The 21287-nt window shown below is 37.1% G+C and overlaps 1 protein-coding gene across 1 annotated transcript in view; it reads left to right on the top strand.

Annotated features, from left to right (window-relative positions):
• Positions 1–324: 324 nt before the first annotated feature.
• The window catches only part of LOC100642838 (ras-responsive element-binding protein 1), a 112485-nt gene continuing 91522 nt past the window's right edge, over positions 325–21287 (top strand). The window contains exons 1-2 of the mRNA XM_012320944.3: positions 325–1939; positions 2818–2972. Of these exons, the coding sequence (XP_012176334.2) occupies positions 2969–2972 (4 nt within the window). The 5' untranslated portion in view covers positions 325–1939; positions 2818–2968. The remainder of the gene's footprint in view (positions 1940–2817; positions 2973–21287) is intronic.

Raw genomic sequence — 21287 nt, 5'->3', positions numbered from 1 at the left:
CTAGTACAAGTAACATTTTGTAGAATCGATAGCGTCAGTCATCGATCGAACACGGTACAAAAAGATTCAACGATATTTCTCGAAATATTTCACCACGATCCTCGACGTCCTATTTTCTTCTTTTTCTCAATTCACTCATTCCTCTACGACGTAAGTTGTAATCTATATTTGTAATCTAGTGTGTGTGATGTAAAAAATTCCTGAAATACTCCAAACACGAGATTTCCTACGAGCATCCGATACCTTTCAACGTCGGATATTTTTTCTTTTCTTTTCTTTTTTTTTTTTTTTTTTTTTTTAATTATAACACAAGCATGCGACATTCGTAAGTAGATACGTATGCAAATTCACGTTTCTATATCTAGATAGAGAATTTCTTTACCTGTTAATTACCATGGCGAGTACTATATTTCGGATACTTTTAATGTTATTTTCTCTCTCTATCGTACGTGTTTTATCATTTTTCTATCTTCAAATTCTTCGTAAATAAATAAAAATTCGCCACGTACCGATAGAAAGCCGCGAATGCTGCGTTCGATTTATAGGAAATTGCACGATCAAACTCTCACGGAGAAACATTTTGGGCTATAGATATCGACGTTTTGCAATATTTGCAAATATTTGCATCCGATCCTCTCGTTTGTCTCGTTATAACTTATGTTTTTTTTTTTTTAAATTCTTATCTTTTAAATATTCTGTCAAACCTCTATTTTTTCTTAATATATATTCCGCAAATAGATACCTGTCTTATTTAGCAATAATTCTTGCGCCACTTGCACGCTATCATAATCGATGACAGCCAAAGTCGCGCATATGTAACACGATCTTTTATGCAAAACTTTGTTATTCTTTCCGTGGAATTCTGTCGTGTTCTCGTCTACCTTTTTAACATTCTGTCAAACCTCTATTTTTTTTCGATACATATTCCGCGAACAAGCACCTGCCATATTTTCCCATAATTTTTGTCCGACATGTACCCTATGATAATCGCTGCCAGCCAAAGTCACGCGTACGTAACATGATTCTTTACGCATTCCTCCCGCCGAATTCCTTTACGTTCTCCTTTAAATCCACGTTGAAACGTTCGTATTCAAACATGGCTTAAACATTCTGCCTTACGTTTTACTCTGCAACGCGATTTCGACCACCGTCGTAACCGCTGCCAGCCAAAGTCGCGCGCGCGTCACGTGATTTTTCGTATAAAAATTTCTTCTTACCCTTCCCGCGAAATTCCGCTACGTTTCCCCTTAAATTCGTATCTTCTCAACATTCTCACGCACCTCTTCTATCTTTCTTCCATCGTGTTCCGCGAACACCAGTTCTACTCCGCAACGATGTTCGCGCAACTCGAACACTGCCACAACCGCAGCCAGCCGAACTTTCACCAATCGTCGAAGTACGCGTTAAACAGAGGATCGTTGGAAAAATCCGTTGCATTTGAATACGCATATCCTGCATGCGAAACGCTAAAAAAGAGGGTCGTCCCTTCTTGCGAGCAAAGGAAGAATCGGCCGTCCCCCCGATCGTTAACTGGAGCACGAGCGAAGGGTGATTCCGCGAAGCTACAGCGTGGGGATCGACCGGTATTCATTCATACGCGAAACGCAGATCGCCGATCCACCGTATGTTCACCTTGAGACCCTCGAATGACAGTCTCGTTGGAATTCTCTGCTGAGGAATTCAGATCGCTTCTGGACACGGTCCAGGAATGTTGCTCGTTCTCTCGCGTCTGACATAACGGTGAAATACTAGCGACAGTTCGTTTATGCAGTTATTCCTTCTTCTTTTTCCTACTGTCTTCCAATCGTTTCCTCTTTCCAACCCTTAATACCGTTGTTTGTCCATGGTACCGTTGCATTTTTGGTAAACGCGAGAGTAAACACGCGTGGATGATAATCGTTGCCGCGAGTGAGGACATAACGTCGAAAGGGTAAACGACGTAAGTACAAGGAAGATTAGGAATTATTTTGTTTGCGCAAAGTAGTGATTAATGTTACTTAGGGTAATCTTTTTTTATTATGGATATACGTAATTTGTTATTAATTTCTTGACGCGTGAATATCGCGATAATTTATTTATTGGAATCGGCTGCTCCGTGAATAGTAGAAATTATTGATAACTTGTGGATCACACTGTGATATATTAGGTCGTCCGAAAAGTTTCTTTGGTTTCCTAAGGAAATAGTGGATGCATGATATTTTCTGTTTTATATCATTTTATCTATTTTGTTCTATCAAATTAAAGATTAGGTTTCGTGTCTTTTAACAACCGGACAATCTAATATATTTAAGAATATTTAACAATAGAAATACATTTACGTTATATCATGTTAATAATTAATTTCGAAACAACAGTGTAGTATAACGATATATCTATTTCCATAGGAGTAATAAAAAATATATATTAATAATATTATCAGATATATAATAGTATAATAATAATGCAGAGAAAATGATAAAAATCGTGAGTTTGTATTTTAATAAGAGAAGATAACACAGTGTCAATAGTCCTCGATTTAAATAATTCAATATCTTCTCTTTAAATCTATAAAGCTACCGAGTAAAATCCGATTCTTTCGATTAATAAACAGACGCGTGTTGTTTAATAGTATTGAAATTTTTCTTTCCTGCTATTTACATCTCTTTTATCTCTCTTCTTCTTTTTTTTTTAATTTACTCATTTCACATGAACCACGAAATTGAGTTATTAACGACTCCCACTATGAAACGATATTTACAATTGTATTTATACAGTTTACCGTCTCAGTACCTGAATTAGTAGGACAGCGAGACACAGTTGGAATTGTTTTGGTTGCAGAGACGCGAGCCGATTCCGTTCGAGTAACTGCGCAATCGATCGATCCGCTGATTCGATTGGCAAACAGAGAACGATCGGTTGTATGAGGCGTCGGAGATTCTTCCTCGTTACCTGGTGGAAAGGTTAGCTTCGCGAGACGACCGAAGATACCATGGGTGAGTGACGTTCATTCTGAGTCTCATTTTTGTCCTCCTTCGAAAAAATTCTCCGACCATTTGTCCCTGTTTTTCCTCCTTTCTATTTTATTTACACTGCTAACCACTTCACGTACAATCTCCTATAAGCGTCGAAAAATTCACGATCTTATTTTCAACGCGATCGTTTCTCGCCCATGTAACGATATATTGTCTGTAATTCCGATCTTGCGCTTTTATAGTTCGATAAGAAGCAAAGCGCGAGATGCAAGCCGAAAGAAAGCAAGTGCCTCTAGAGAAATAGGAAAACGTGATGCGTGTTTATCGGTGCAGAATATGATCGGTTGGTCGTGCGTTCACGCGTTAAATTTATTTTGTTTCGACGTTATTGCCAGTGTACGTATGTAGCTATTCAGATTGCTATGTCAGGAATAACGTGTTTATCTTATTATATGCTAAACGTCACTGTAATTGTGCTGTTGGATCATTGTGTTAATGAATTATGTAATTACGTTAGGATTGATTCGTCGCGTGATATCGATAGCGAAGATAATAATAACAACGGCCATTGTATCGTGTTGATACGCGTGTGTTAGTATACACGTTATACATACGTAGTATCTATGTGACAGATTGTAAAAAATGTTTGGGGTTTCGTTAAGAATCAGTATCGTTTCGTTATGTCGCGCGTCCTGCCAACTGCGTATTCATTATTCGTTTACACCTCAATCTGCATACTTAGATGATACTTGTATCTGAAATACGATCGACCGATGAATTGGAAATTTCTGCTCGGAAACCCATTGAACATGATCATGACTATGAATTGAATATCAATTGGATATGAATTAAATATGAATGCATCGAATATGATTATGAATATGAATTAATGCCCGGATCATGCAACACAAGTGCACATTTTGAAATCTCAACGCATAGTCGGCGCTTTGAATTATTATCTGCGTCTTCTCAACACGTTCCCAAGTAAAGATAACGTTCGAGAAGGTCTATCATTGCCAAGGTTCGCCACAGTTTGCTCAAAGATCGATCGAAAACCATCACCGGCAAATAAATCCGTCGAGTCTAAAGTTCGTCGCAGATTCTATCGATACAAAATTTCGCAAGTGCTCGATCTGTTTAGCCCTTTAATGGCGAGAGGATCGTCATTTTCAAAAATTCATTGTTCGAAAACCATATAGCTTAAAGAAACCGTAACATTTAATCATTCTACGATACAAATTCTTCGTTTTATTATTTCCTACGAAATTAATCGATAAAGAGAAAATTAATACGTAGAACAGAGAATTGAATCGACTTCGAACTTCGATTATATTCGATTAGAATATTTCTCGATAACGATCCAAAAGAGATAATATTTGTTTTTAATTTGAATATATGCGCGATCTACCGTGCGAGGCGTACGATTTTCCTTCCCGGTTAAAATTCCATTGAATCGATCAGATAAATCGAAATCAAACAATCTCGTAACTTCTCTATTGACTTTTCGAAAAAATTAGAAACGAAATACGTGTTCTGCTCTATCGAGTCACGCGTTCGATACTCGTTTCATTTCTCGAGCACATTTTTATCGATGATCGTTTCACGCGGCAGTTCATTGATGAAGCGGGGAAGAGTGGCGGAGGAAATAAAAAATTAAATATCAAACTATGTATCCAAGGCGCATCGTGTTTATACTGTAGCCATTTCTGTTTATCGTTTACGAAGACGCTCGTACTTGATGCTGATAACTACGCGCGCGAGCAACATTATCAATCGACAATCTTCTTGCTCGTAGCTTTTCCTCCACGTTTATAACGGCATCGGTCGATTCCAGATATCCTGACACTCGGAAACAATTTCCTACCAGCGTCCAAAGTGACCAAAGTCCTTCCACCGACCCTTGACACGTTTCTCTGGACTATCGATGTATCGCTCGTTTAGTCCTCCAATCCAAAGGTTCGTCCAGTGTGACATTTTTTTTATTATTTACGAGATAATTCTAAATATAATTCGGATAAATAACTTAATACGGAGAATAAGTCGAAGTATAATTTGGAAATATTTTGAGTCCTTTTAGAGCGAGGAGTATTTAGCAGTCGACTTTCCAAACGATTACCGTTTCCTCTTTTATTCGTTGGAATAGTCGCAGAATTTTTGGGAATTATTTCCAAGGGATTGGGTTGCACTATGAGAGAATTTCTTGAATTTCCCTCGCTACGGAAAAATGGAATTTCTCTCGTCTATGAACGACTGCGTTGCACGAGTTACACATAAAACATATCTATAGATATCTGTTGAATATAATGAAAATTCGTGGTCGAAGTGTATCTCTATAAATGGAACACCTTCCTATCTAACGTAATACTGTTGCATTGTGTTCGATGAATAATACTTAATACAGTAGTAAATAAACTATACGACCATATGTTACAAGATAAACACGTTCTCCGAGCATTTCATCGAATCTTTCAATCTCTTGTATAATCGTGAAGCAAATTCGTGAAGAAAATATCGCGAATGAAACGAGGGTGATCGTTGCCCTAACGACGGACCGTTCGAAAAGAAGAAAACAACGGTAGACAAATATTGTCCCGAGATTGTTTATGCAAATCGCAGCTGGCCAGAATGCAAGGAAGATTCAGGATCCTGAGCAATACATGAGTCACGAGAGCCGCGTTCTGTCAACGCGTGCCTCGATATGCGTGCGGACACGCAGCCCGGAAACCACGTGATTCATCGACCCCGCAATCGGCCAATCTACATTAACAACGTGCTCGGTGATTCTGAATCGGCTTTTCCTAGCCCTCTGACCCCTCCTGTTCCTCGCTGTTTTCACCTCCTCTCCTCTACACGAGCAACAACGTACTACTATTGTGTAAAAGCGTCCCGTTACACGCGCAGATACCGCTGGACGCTCGTGGAACTTCAAAGGATCGCAAGAAACCTTGTTTCTTCTATTTTTCCATTGTGTTTCTTCTACAGGCAGGGTTGAAATTCGCAACGACGTTGGTCAAGTCCATCGTTGTTTTTTTGTACAAAATGCGATGTTAATCTGTGCTTGTGTTAGACAGGTTTAATTATCTTTACTTTGAGACTACCAAGTCAGAAGACCATTGGTGTGTTTCGTAGAACGATGGCCCGCGTTTTGTTATTACAGAAATTTAATCGCGTTTGAGATTTATGACGCCGAATGCTAGTTGATACTTTATGATAAAGTAATGTTAATCTGTGTTTCGTTAGAGAAGTTTAGTTACATCTCAGACTTGTAACGGTGTATGTCAGACCATTGCTATTTTTCATAGGACGATGTAATCTGCGTATCCTTACGAAATGTTTAAAACCTTAACCTAAAACTACGGGCATAGCCCGTAGTACGTACTACACAAGTCGTGCGAATGGCTCGAAGGCTACGCGAGCTTGTTTACGTTTTCGGGCCAAAATTCTCGAACGTAGATCGTAGGTTAAGGGGTTAATTACATGGAAGATTTGTAATGGTCGAAATCAGTCGATTGCCGCTTTTCGTAAAACAATGCGTTTCGTTGTCGTGCAAATCTAATTAGAGACTCATGACGATGATGGTCGGTGCGTCGTCATTTTTCATAAAATACAATAACGTACGCCGCGCTTTGCTATTGTAATAAATCAATTACGTTTCTTGAATTCACGAACGTAGATGAAAAATAAAGGAAATTACGATTAGACTGTGAATTTTCATATTCGTGGGAAATTCGAAGCTATGGAAATACACGTAATGTACATGATATGCAAAAATATGTAAAACAATCATAGTGTAATACTTGTAATGTCTAACAAGTAGGGCGACTGTCTCATCGGATTTCATTTATTTCATCGCGTTTATAAAAGTAACATTGTCGGCATGAAAATATGAATTTGCATAAATATCCGTATTCTAGTCGGAAGTTTGTCAATTACGAAACCGATGGGATGATATTTACAAGAATTTTCAAATTTTTACAAGTATACACCGCTGTGAATTTCAATTTGCATATAGTTTGCACAAGATCCAATGATTCTTCTTTGGTAAATACCATGTTCCACGATTATATCTCGTTTTCTCTCCTTTAGCTGTATACTGTTGTCTGTATATTTTTAGGAAGATCGAGTGCAAAGAAAGATTAGGGAAAATCGGGTTGTTTGGGAAAATATTTGTGTTGAGTCAATTTTAGAAGAAATGCAGCGCTCGGTCATTTTCTTCGCTTTTCCTTTCTTCCTCCGTCGAAAGGAAAGTCGAGTAAAGTGAGAAATTAAAGAAATTTGACCAATTTTTGCACTGAACGTGACGTTTCGTTATAATTTTCTTCTCCCCCTTTCCTTTTCCTTCGATCACAACTATCAGATTAATAGTATGCCAGATATATATTAGGTCGTCCGAAAAGTTTCTTTCTTTTTATAAGGAAACAATGAATACAGAACATTTTCTGTTTTATATTATTCTATCCATTTTGTTCTATCAAAATAAAGATCACAACGTTCGACAGATTAGGTTTCACGTTTATACAAAGATGCATCGTTGCAAAAGACGTGTCTGTAAAAGAAAGACACTTTTCGGACAACCTAACACTTCAATAGTATTCGACACCGAAAATTCATTGAATCAATTGCATATGCCTACTGTATAATAACAACGAAATTAAACGCGTTAAGTGACGAGTAATCATCATCAAACATATTCTTAGTTTTTAACAACTACCAGTAACAAAGCCAACAAAAAAAAAAAAAAAAAAAAAAAAGGAAGAGAAATAACCAAAGTCAAAGAAAACCCAAGAAACTATGGGAAATTGACAGGAAGAAAAGGATATAATAATCTTGAAAAGTACCACGAAGTGCATATCGATCGAAGAAGTTTTGTAAACCTACGCCAAAGTCTCGTACGTGGTAGATCAGAGAAGACAGGGAAGTGAGAAAGAAAAAGACGAAAACAAAGAACAGAAGGCTAAGTGCAAGAGGAATCGGATATACGCGTATGCAGACTCAACAGCTGAGTATTTCAGCACGTGGCAACGTGTCACACTGTGTGTACCTGGCGATGATGTGTGCACGCGTATACCGCCGTGTTAAATGATAACACATCGAAACAATATAGACACGTTGTTCTTGCGAAAGATACGTACATCGTGGTGTTAGCGACAAAAGGATACGAGGTGTCCCATCTCGCGATTGTTCGTCTTATCGCTCGATCTGCTCGCTCGTGTATAGGATGTCTTCGAGACTGCTGATCTCACTGAACGAGATTGTTGCAGGAAGAGAATAAAAATAACGCTGCTGAACGAGCAGTTGGTGTGGTCGTCGCAGTGATCAGTCGTAATTCTCTGTATCAGGAGATATTGCATTATAAGATAATTCGTAAATAAAAGATTCGCGCGCTCTACTGTTCTGGATAGGAAACGTAGTTTCACGAAGTTTTATTTCGAAACAAAGAATTCTTCGTTTCTTTTATCTTATTTGATTAGATCGAAAATCGAATACTTTTAATCTTATTCTGATATAGATTCCACAAGTATGGAGAAACTGTTTGAAATTTATTATAAGTTGTTATATAAGAATAGGCTTATTCTTATTCTTCAGTATAGAAAATAGGATTTTGCTCAATTTTTGCGTAATATATTTTTATAGTATTAGGTTGTCCGAAAAGTTTCTTTCGTTTCACAAGGTGATAATAGATTAACAATAATTTCTGTTTTATATTATTTTAATTATTGAATTTTCTATTATTATGTTTGTTCATAATTTAATAAACTAATATACAACAAAAGACATTGTGCGTCTATTATTTCCTTATAAAACGAAAGAAACTTTTCGGACAACCTAATGTATATGTATTAATATAATATACGTAATATATCTAAATTGGAAAATTAGATGTTTTTTAGATAATCTTGTGTGATACGAAATACTAATAGAATTAATCTCACGTACGAATATAGCGAGTATAAAGCAACTTCTTCCAATGTACATTCAGATATTCGCGTTTCATTCTTCTGGATCGTAATTTTAAGCAGTTTTATTAAGAAAAGTTGTACGTATTTGAGATACGCGTCGAGAACTGCTTTATATTTAAATCTTCGCTCGAATTTATTATACTTTAAATATCATTTTGACAACCCTTGCGTGATATTCTTCTTGAGTCGTCCTGTTCCCCGTTAATCAATCCAATTTTATAATACCATGCAACGTATTGTCACAGAGCAACCGATCCTACCTTAATTCGATAAATGATTTTTATCTAAATTTCGATTGAAACGAAATTACAGCACAAAGTCGAAGTAAACTGTCTGCGAATTGGACGATCAGGTAATAGTTTTATTTCATTCCGAACGCCGGAGGAGAACTCGATTCTTTAAATCGCACGGTTGTTTCCAACGCGGATGTATCACGAACATCCTGTGTACACATACTTCGTACGAATGTAATAACATATATACAGGATGTAACGCGGATAAAACGCAGGTAGTGTGCAGATAATAGAGAAGTGTAGCGTTACAGAGATTACGCGTGCCACACGATTCACCATCTTAGTCTCGTTCTTTTGCCGTATCACGATTACGACCCTATCGCAATGTAGTTTGTCTCGTTTGTGTCGACAACGTGTTTTGCATAAACGTCACTCAATACCTTGACCTGTTGTCTCGCAGATTTTTCTGTGCCGACTTCCGATTCAAAAACATCAACTTACACGCGACTAAATTACGATCCACGATTGAAAAGATACAAAGAACCGTGCGAAATCCAAAGAATAATTCACCTGTGCGACGTGTGTCCCGCCAATTTAATGGAATTCCTATCGGAAATGAAATGAAAATAAAAATAAATTAAACGAAGATGAAACGACCCTGTCGCAATTTCATTCCACGCTGAGATAATAAATCATGTGAAATAAAATAAAGCAAAGTATTTATGCGATATTGGCAAGTCAGCTTGCCGCGTATCTCGGATTTTCTTCGATTGAATTCGCAGTTTCGCATTTTCAAAAGTCACATTGATCGTCGCTTCGTTTTCCATCGCGCAAGTTGAAACCTCTTTGAACCTAAACCTTCAAACCTTTCGACCTTCTTCCTAACGGTCCGTTCATTCACGTCATAATAACACCACCGTAAACGCTACCAATTTTTGTTTACCTCTGGCGAGTGTTTTTACTAACGAAAAATAATTTATAAATAATAATTATAAATTAAGAAATAATTCAACGACGAGAATGCAGATTCAAAGACGCACTTTACTCGATCGAAAGTGACTGATGCAGCGGACAAAGCACACCCAGACCACGCCTAATCCGATACGTAATTGTGGAAGTCGAAACAGGTAACAGTTAAAGATAATACTTGTGCACACGCGTACACATACATCGACGCGAACTGATTTATCCATTACACACACCTATAGCCTATCTATAAAATATCTAAACAATATCTGCTTCCTTTGTAAAACGTCGCGGAATTTTCTCCTGTTAATTTCCTAAGAATGAAACAACGACGTTTCTCAATTTAAAAGAAAACGATTCTTTTTAATTGAATAATTTAGTGGATCTAATAAAAAAAAAAAAAAAAAAATAAAGTTCATATCTGGAAAAATTGAGATTCGACTAACGAAATCAAAATAATACGTTTTCTTCTCCTTACAAAGTTACATAAAATCTCTTTCATCTATTTGCTTGGAAACTAAGTGATTGCGGATTTTGTCATTAGGTGGCATTGACAAATCCGCAGTCATTTAGTTGCCAAGCCGATATCTTTAGCTCGTAAAGTTAAAATGCACGCGTGGCAAAAATTGATTTTGACCGATGTTTATTCCCACGTTTCGAGGCGGAAGGTTAACGAATTGGAAATTTGGTTGAAATGTCGCTCGGATTAACGATAGAGAATGGAAACTGAAGCGCAGAGGGAGCGTTGAGGCGCGTTTTGAATACGAACACCTCTCACAGGCCAGTACCAGTAGTCACGTAACCGCGGATACTGGTCGTATCTGCTGCTGTGATCAGACATTTTCACGGTGTCATCAACAAGATCCCATGGCTATGAAGTTTCTTTATAGTCGAATGGCGTTTCCACCTAAAACTGGATGTCCAACTGGACGAAAGAAATAGCGGACGCTATAACGTTCAGCTAGACGGAAGCTTTATGGGATTTATGGCGTTGGGTGTAGCAAGACTCGTTTAATAGCTCTAGTTTTCTTCCAAGATGAACATGTCGCATCGTAACCCCGGCTGTGCACTCTTACGAAACACGCCAGTTTCATTTTCTCTTCACATAACGTGCTCATCTTGTAATAGATTTTTTCGGCCTATTTTTCTTCTCGAGAAACGTCGTCGCATTTAAAAAATCTTACAATCGAAATTCGCAACGTTTCCCACGATACGATGTGTCGGAGTCGTTTTCTGCTAAAAAAAAAAAAAAGAAAACAGAAAACGTAGTTAATTTTATTTTCTAAACAGAAGGAACAAAACATTTGCAAAGTTCACCACCTCGCGACGATATTTTCAACGTGAGAATTTTTGTAAAAAGGAAGGTTCTTTGAAGATTCCATCGCGTCGTTGTATCGTCCTGACGAAATTTACCACGGTGCAATTTTTGTAGAGCAGAAAGTTTCCTATTTCGATCGGAAGGTTGCTCAATTTCCGTGGAATTCTTGTTTATTATCCGCAATTAATTTTCTGTCGTCACAGAATGCAAAACTGTCGCCGTTAAACTGAAAGACGATCTTTGCGTTACACAAGAAACCACTGGAAAGTAAAGAAAAAGTTCGAAATTCCAGAAATTATTTTCACGAGTTGCAGCAATCAGAAAATTGTATTACAACATACGTTAAATATTTTCCAAACGTGTGGAAAACAGTAAAAACACGTTTGGATACGTGAGCACGATTGAAATTGAGATCAGCGTTCTTCGAACGACGTCAATACACTCGACATGTGTTTCTTCGCCAATTAATCATTGAACACGATCGAGCAGAATGCACGATGTGGTTCCTGACTCGTGTTAAATGTCGCTTGCCAAAACCTGTTCAAAATCCTCGTGATCAAGTATCTGTTGTTATTGGAATGTAGCAGCTGGTGCAGGTAGGATTTTGAACGTGCTCACTCCTCGACTTCCGATCATCGTCCTTAAAAACGCTAATTGATACATTTACGAATACAAATTGTCGAATGTTTCCGGTTACTTAAATGTTACGGCAAAAGCAAACAAAAATTCACGGCTTGTTCAAGTCGTTGAATAAGACGTATCATTGCGGACTGGAAAGTAAATGACAGTAAAATTGAAGAGAATTTATGAAGGGAATTACTCAACGTCTATATTAAACATTCTTAAATAGGAAATGTTGTTTGCGTTGTAAGGTTGAAATAAATCTTGGTAAAATTGAGTGCAGGCTCCTTGAAGATTTTAAATAAAGCACATATATGAGAATAGATATAGAGCACATATATGCTTAGAATAGATATAGAGCACATATATGCTTTTCTGAAGCATACGAATAACATTGAGAAGACACGTTCTTTGACAAATTCAACGTCGATGTGGAACATTTTGAAGTTAAAAAGCACATATATGAGAAATATTGTATCATAGATTTGAAAATACGTATGCGAATCTTCGTGAAATTAGATAGAATTTTTGCTAATTTTATTTCTTTTCTGAAGCATACGAATAACATTGAGGAGAACTTAACACGTTCTTTGACAAATTCAACGTCGATGTGCAACATTTTGAAGTTAAAAATTTTGTTCTCGTTATAGGGTTGAAATAAAGTTTGGTAAAATCGGATGCAGCCTCGTTGAAGATTTTAAATAAAGCACATATATGAAAAATATCGTATTATAGATTTGAAAATACGTATGCGAACCTTCGTGAAATTGGATAGAATTTTTGCTAATTTTATTTCTTTTCTGAAGCATGCGAATAACATTGAGGAGAACTTAACACGTTCTTTGACAAATTCAACGTCGATGTGGAACATTTTGAAGTTAAAAATTTTGTTCGCGTTATAGGGTTGAAATAAAGTTTGGTAAAATCGGATGCAGCCTCGTTGAAGATTTTAAATAAAGCACATATATGAAAAATATCGTATTATAGATTTGAAGATACGTATGCGAATCTTCGTGAAATTGGATAGAACTTTTGCTAATTTTATTTCTTTTCTGAAGCATACGAATAACATTGAGAAGACACGTTCTTTGACAAATTCAACGTCGATGTGGAACATTTCTAAGTTAAAAATTTTGTTCGCGTTATAAGGTTGAGATAAAGTTTGGCAAAATCGGAGAGGATGAGTCGATGCTCGTTAAAAGATTTTTAATAATTGATGGATGAGAAATGTTCTATTAGATTGAAAAATGTGTGTAAATCTTGCTGGAGTTGAGACGAATTTTTATTAACTTTATTTCTTTTCTTAAGAGGATGATGCGGTACGAAGTTTCGAAAGTTCAACAATTTCGTATTAATCGAAATCTTCAAACGAAAATCAAATCAAATAAAATATCAAATGAATAAAAGAAGTATCTCGTTAGAGGTTCATCAAAAATAAATCTTAATCAAACGAACGATACGATATCCTGAATAACCTGGATGAGAAATAGATAAAAATCTCGATGAAATAGGAAATGATTTTTCTATTCTTATCTATTTCCGAATCCCACCTTTTCTTTTCTTTTTTTTTTTTTCTTCTAATATAAATGATTAGCTTAATATCGTGTCCGTATCTGGATGAGGAACTTTCTTTTCTTCCGAATCCGAAGGAAGTTTCACCGACAAAGTCCGCGTAGTAAAAACCATCGCGATGAACAGCTCCTTGTTCTTCTTCTGTAACGAATCATTACGTAAGCTTTTTCAGTTTCCATTAAAAATAGCTACGAAAGAAATATCGCTTCCTTATAGCGTCTGCTGAACCTGATTTTCCGTACGCTTTCCATGCGTTATCGTATTTTCCATCGGATCCACCTGATGATTCTGGTGAATCAGAAAGTTTCGTCTATCTGATATATGTCAAAATATGTGAACAAATATCTACGATATACGCTATATCCGTACAATCTATTTTAAGCATGAAGAAATACCGAATAATATTTCGTTAGTTCAAATTTCTTCATTTTTCTTATAGTGGAAGTTCAATTCCGTTTATTCGTCCATGGGACGAAAGTTAAGCAGGTTAAATCACAGACAGAGCTTATTTATTTGTCCGAACGATATATTTGCAATGAAAGGAAATTCACAAAGAATAAATTTTCCATTTTGGAGCTGAATGTTTATTGCAAATTGTGTAGCTTAAATATTTCTTTTCTAGCAAATACACACGTATATCTATATGATCTTTAAATATCACGAATCTCGTGTTTTTATTAGATACTTAACTCTTCAATTTATCTCTTCAATTATGTTTTCGTCATTTTTCTGTATCGTCCAAGTCCGTGACTATATCTAACAATTTTTATTTTTTCAATAAAAAAATGAACAGAATATTTCTTCCTTGTCTCTTACATCGTTTTCACAATTATCTGATTATTTTACATTCAATTAACAACGATCTAAAGTCGAGTAATAATTTTAATAAACAGCCGTAAAATTGGATTATTTTATTCCGGATTTTACTTCTGCGCTAAATTCTGCCCCTTCCCTCGACTTAACAATAAAATAAAATCCAATCGTTACTTTACCACTTTATCCTATATTTTATTTCTACAATGTTAACAACTGAAAATTCTGTTATTCTCAATTTAATCGCAATTAGTCAGCACTACCGTACATTTCTTTCCTTTTCCTTTTTTTTTCAAGTTTCAATTAGACATTCACTGAAATGTATCAAGGAGCCAGCACATGTAAATATTCCAGATGTTAATTGCATCCATTCGTATTCACTGGCTTGGCATCACGCAATTTTTTCTTTAAACTTTGCTCAACATCGGTATAATGCGTCTAGTGATCGTTATCAGTGAATCTGCGTCAAGCTTGATGTAAAGTTCGCCAAGATGAAATCGGTGAAAGTGCGACTGGAATGAAAAACAGGGAAGTGGAGATTGCGAATTCGATACCAACGATACTACCAGCGGTTTTTGCTCCTCTTTATTCATATCTGGCCACTCCAACAGGAAGATATAGTTCATTAAATCAATTTATCGTCGAACCACAAATAGGAAGTCAGCGAATCAACTCGAACGTCCAGCTTTCATTGGTCTTTTCTTTTTTTTTTTTTTTTTTTTTTTTTTTTTATTAATTAGCGAAGTCCTTATCGAAGGATTCTAAGGAAACTTTGTCAAGGGATCGTCGAGACTTAATATTTTTTAAACGACATTTTAACAATTTCTTGGATTCTGGGAAAATTTGTATAATTCACTAGGATTTCGAAATTTTCTAATCGAGATGATTGTTACCGATTGTTTAGATTTCGAGGAATTTTCTGTGATCCTCTTAGGCGTTTCTAGAGTTTCTATCAGGCTGTCCGAAAATATCTTTCTTTCATAAACGTGTTTTTTACAACAGTGTACCTTTATGCAAACGTGAAAATAACATAAAACAAAAAACGTTGTGCGTCTATTATTTCCTAATAAAACGAAAGAAACTTTCCGGACAACCTAATAGAATTTTCTACAATTCAATAAATTGTTTTATCATTTCCCAGGCTTTTGTTGGACTTTCCGAGATTTCTTAGAATTCAATTTATCCTTTAAATGATTTCTGCTATTTTTATTCTACTTCTAGGCGTTCCCAGATCTTTTTAAACATTTTTCTCGTCCCTTACGATTTCCAAATGTCTTTTAAAATGATCTTTTAAAACCTTCAACTTCTCACGATCTCTTACGCAAATCCTCTTCAACCTTCTCTCCAGTTCCTTCGATTTCGTCAAATCTCTCTCTCTCTCTCTCTCTCTCTCTCGAGATGATTTACACAAAGTTAACTGAAAGCAGAAGAAGAACAAAACTCGCTTCCACATCTTCTACCTCGAAGCAGAAAAACAGAGTTCACAAATCATACGAAGCTCACATTCCTCGATTGTCGGACGCAACGCAACATCCGAATAAAATTCACATCGAGGGATAAACAGCCGTGAAAGACGGAGAAAAATCGAGTTTTGAAAGCAGCTCGTTACTCATCAAATAAATGATGTGACACGCAACGTGGATGAAGACCGAAAAACGATCGGATGGTGGCTCACAGACGATCGTCCTGTTCTTCATACACGTTAACAGGCAACATGAATTATTGAACGAGCGTGGATTATTTATTTGTCTGGGCTGGGGCCGAAATGCTTCCGATAAAAGCGACGGAACGAAGCCGTGTATCTCGTGAAAAGGAGGAAACAGCCGGAGATAGCTCGATCGCCTCGTAACTATCTTTCTTTCCGCAATAGTGCGGTTGCGAAATTCATTTCACGGTTCTTAATTACTTTTAATTATCATTGTCCGGACCGCTCGCTCTAACGATCCGACACCGAACCATATTTTTTCCCCGTTTTCCTTCCTTTCTTTTCTATTTCTTTTCCGCCGTTTCCTTTCTTTTTCATCGTTAATCGCTTTTTATTTGCTTTAATTTTCTGTTCGCCTGTCTGTCCAAAGTTCCACCCATGTGTTCCATTTGTCCAACGCTGAGATTTGGGATTTGGGAATATAATTTCAAATGTGCTGCGATATAATTTCAAAACAATTGACAGTTTTATCGCAGCCAACGTGAAATCTCATTTCGTCAATTTTATCCCACGATGGAGCTCTATGCATACCGTCGATTATTGAATAGTTTAACGTTAAAAAGTAGAGGATAAAATATGCGAACTTAACAAATGAAATGGAAATGGTTCTTATGGAAAGATGTACCAAATTTAATAGAAAATAATTTTCTTAGCCAGATATCATTAAGTACCTGTGCTCATTTTAGTTTAATTTTAAAGTTTCCAGTATTTTAACGCTTTGGAAGACTCTCTATTTGATTAGATAAATCTCAGATTCATAATTCCAGTCAGATACTTTCTTTTTATTTTTAGTAACCTCAGTTCAACAATCGAGCGATTATTGTGTGATTACCGCCTGTGCTCCATATAAACAGGCTTCCCTGTATATTATTATTACGTTTGATTACTCGGTGATACCTAGTCGTTATTGTTATCATTTAGAAAATTATATTTTTTTCTTCTCAGTACATTTTTAAACAAAAACCATGATTTTTTAGGCAATATATTTTATCCTATTTTCTCCGGTTGCATCCTGTGTTTACGATGGTATCGTCGCGTTTGAACGCGTGAAACCATAAGTCAACCATTTTCAAGATATAGTTTCCCGTGGGAGATGCAGAAAGTGGGCGTGAAAATTGCAACTTTTTAAGTCGATGTTCGATTAAATTCCAATCATTTTCGACCGAACTGTATTTTTCTAATAAGAAAGTTCGAGCAAAATACGAAGGAAATTATTGTTGGTGCGCCACATGGTCGCTTGTTTCGATCTTACGTTAAAGACTTTGAACGTATTTCGTCTCGAATGTCAATTCTGTGATAAAACTAAGGGTTTCTTGTTATTATCGGCACATCAGATTCTTTGTTGGAACACAACGAACACTGTTTGAATCGTATTATCGATTAGAGCTAGACTAGAGTCAAGCAATATCCATCGACTTTTGAATTCGTTTGAATAATTACGAGCATCGATGTGTATAAACGTGTTGCTCTTAGGATTCGGTGAAGTACGAATCGTTAAAAACCGTAATGAAATAAAGCGAAATAAAATGAAAGAAGGTAATGAAAGAAAGCAACCATCCGACCAAGTGTTCACGAGATTGGACGTGTCTTAAATCCCAATTATTCATGCATTATCCATCGACTTTTGAAGTCGTTCGAATAATTATGAACGACAATATACACATATAAAAACGTATCCTTGTTAGCATTCAATGAAGTATGAATCATTAAAAATGCTGCTGAGATAAAATAAAAGAAGATATTGAAAAGGCCAGCCAAGAAACCGAGAAATTATAGAAAATTGGATGAAATAGAATAAAGGCAGAAGAGGAAAGAAGCGGAACGAACAACATCTCACCAGGTGTTCAGAATCAAGCAAAAGAAGTAAACAAAACAAATAAGGAAAGCCAATGAAAGAAACAAACATCTCACCAAGATGTTCACAAGACTGAACGTGTCTGAAATTTTAATTATTCGTGCATCGACTTTCCAAATCGTTCGAACAATCATGAACGATAATATATGTACATATATCTATGAACACGTACGTATATCCTTCTTAAGATTCACTGAAGTATGAATCATTAAAAATCCTTCTAAAATAATATATATATATATATATATATATATATAAAAAAGGAAGAAACGAAAGAAAGACAATATCTCTGCAAGTGTTCACAGGAAACCAAGAAGGCGAACAAAATAAAATGAAATAAATCAAAAGGACGAAAAAAAAGCAACATCTCAGCGAGTGTTCACGAGGAACCAGCTCATAATCAGAGCCGATCTCCCCTTTCGAAACAGAAAAGAGGCTCCTTACGAAACGGAATTTTCACCGATCTTCGATCGAACCGGCCAACAACGTGTTTACCAAGCGGGTGAACTCGAATCGTTACGCGTGGCCCGTCGCTTAATAATTCGTTCTGCACGGAAAATGCAGAAAATTGTCTGCGTTACAACCAAACAAGTATAACAGAGGAAGAAGAGGAGGAGGGAGAGCAACGATTCAAATCGCGATTTTCGAAAGCGAGAACTTTTCGAAATCGACCTGCGTCGCAAGAGATTCGCGGTCTCTTCTGGCCGGTTCCTCTAGATCGAGAGGCGTTTCGTGTGTGTGTTTCCAGTAAAATTAGTCGAGCATAAATGGTCAGTGAACGGAGAGGTGAGGCTGTCCGGAAAGCGAGAGCCCATGGCAACGCGCCACGCCGATTCAGGAAGAGAGAGGCTGTGCTCGCTGTTCGCGGATATTATCTACTCGACGATTCGCCAAAGTAACTGTGCTTTTACGTGGTCTCGCGAAAATTATCTCTCGCGATCCTCTGCAGAAAGATGGAGGTTGCTGAAAGTTGCTTGAGTCACGTTCATCGCTGACACACGCACGCAAGTTTTCGAGTATTCGTGTTTAGATTTGCATTTGCATGGGTTGAACGCTGTTGCAAGCTTGGTAATTGGAAGACGGATTTCGAAGTTTTGGAATTTCAAAGTGTCGGAGGTTGGCAATTCGAAGGTCTACGAGTCTGGCAATTTGGAGTTTGCAAAGTATTTGCATTCGTATAATTGGCAATTTTGTGCAGAGTCGCAGATTTGAAAGGCGGATTCTACTACGATTGAACGTTCGATGGATTGAAAGCTGGAAACATTGGAATTTGTATAGTTCAGATTTTTCCGCAGCGTTTCAGAATGAAAAAACTGGAATTCGCAATTTAAGGCTCGAAGGTTGGCAAAGTCGGATATCTAGGATTTATAAGGTGCCTGAATTTGGATAAATGGGTATTTCGTTGCGTTTTTCTAATTTACGAGGTAAAATTACAAATTTGAGATTTAATGTTCGCCAGGTGATAAAATGTGAACCTGATCCCTTCGGTTCGTGTCTATTGCTTGTACATACTCTGCGAGTCACGCGTTTGTTTGCATCGAGACGTAAGCGTTAGGATTCGAACGACTGAGAATTCTATTGAAAATTTTGTTGGAAATTCAAAGTTCGAAGCAGCACAATTCCAACAAAAAAAGAAACAATCTTAAAACTGACAAACAGCGAAGAAACTTCAAAATTGCCTTGGATCTTCACCGCGTAGAAAATCAATTTTAAAATTTATACGAAAGAATTAGAAAACAAATTCACCGATTAACGACGCTCGTTAAAAGTTCGATCTTGAGGATTAAAAAGACGTTAAGAAAAAATTCCCCGGACAAAAATTTCTCGTTTCGACACAATTTCTATCCCGTCGCTTGTGTCGTAGCAACTTTACCAAGACACGCAGACGTAACTCGTCTCTCTTCCTCTTCTCTACGCTATATCGCCATTTATTTCCGTAGATCGTACGCTCGCTCGCTCGCAATCCGCCAGGTTTGTCCAGCTGGGTTACGTAAAACTAGACGCGTTTATTGCACGGCGAACTTTTGCTAATTAGCGCGGGAGAAACCGGCGGCCAGCCAGCCGAGATAGCCGGTTACACGCTTCTCTTGCATATGTGTTTATATACGTTGGAACATGTTTACGTGTGTTAAAACGCCAAGGCGGATACGATGCTCGTGCCTCGTAATCCTCACCGAGCTGCTCGCGTCGCGACGCTTTGATGTTTTCGCGAGAAAATCTTGCCAGTTTTACAGCACAGCCAGTGTCATAGCACATAGCACATATAACGATGTCTTTGCCGATGTCTTCATCGATAGTTACAGCTACAGCGTAATCGATCGATCGTCGAAGAACACGCTGCAGCGTTTCCACCCATTAATTTGCGTAGGTGGTAATTAAAAAAGTAATTAATTTAGCTGTACTAGGTAAAACAGGTTAAATGGTTAATTTTGTCTTTCGCAAGATTTTGTTCCTCGGTTTTAAGTTTCATTTTTAGATTTACCGTGTTCCAATTAGCTGTGTGTCTTTGGTCTTGGCGATTTTTAATAAAAAATACACGATGTTTTTGTGTACTTAGTCCTTTATTGGACGGTATAATTGCAAGAATAGAGGAAAAAAGCCATAAGCTAAACAATTAATTTGAAGAAAACGTGACTGGAATACAGGCGAGGAAAAGAGCGGTGTATCCATTGAGACATCAGCATTCAACGGTTTCTTCACTCTCGTCGTCCTTTCTTTTTCAAATTGCAACTTGTGTCGCTTCTTGCTCTATCGAGACGCGGTATCTTAATTAAGCTGTTCCGGTATAATTTGCTTATCGAACTTGAGCGTATCGATGTTAATGTTAAAAGAGATCGTTCGATGTTACGAGAGAAGAACAGGATGGGTAGCTGGTGAGGAACCAGGAAAGCCTCGAGAGACGAGGAAGCGAGCGGTTACGTTCTTTAGAATTGGAATCGGTGAAGGCGCGTTACGCCGTCGATCGCGCGATAAGAGGAAATCACCAGCTCCGAAAACGCGCTGGTAGTTTCATCGTAAGATACAGAGAAGGAGAGAGGGAGACTAACGCGATGGAAATGATCGAAAGCGAGCAGTTCCGCGTTACAGCGATCGACAAATCGAAATTTCTAATATAAAAGGACGTGAAAAAGATGCGAAAGGAATTCAATAATAAAACAAAGAAAAAAAAAAAGGATTCTTATAATTCCATTTATTGCTTCCATAAATTACCGTCTAAAATATGCCTAGAAATTATCCTTTCTTTCTTTTCTTCTTTTGTTAAAATAATTAATCTGTTAACCCAGGAAGACAAA

This window comes from Bombus terrestris, chromosome 3, assembly GCF_910591885.1.
Source record: "Bombus terrestris chromosome 3, iyBomTerr1.2, whole genome shotgun sequence".
Lineage (NCBI taxonomy): Eukaryota > Metazoa > Arthropoda > Insecta > Hymenoptera > Apidae > Bombus > Bombus terrestris.
This window is presented reverse-complemented; position numbering and strand designations above follow the sequence as displayed.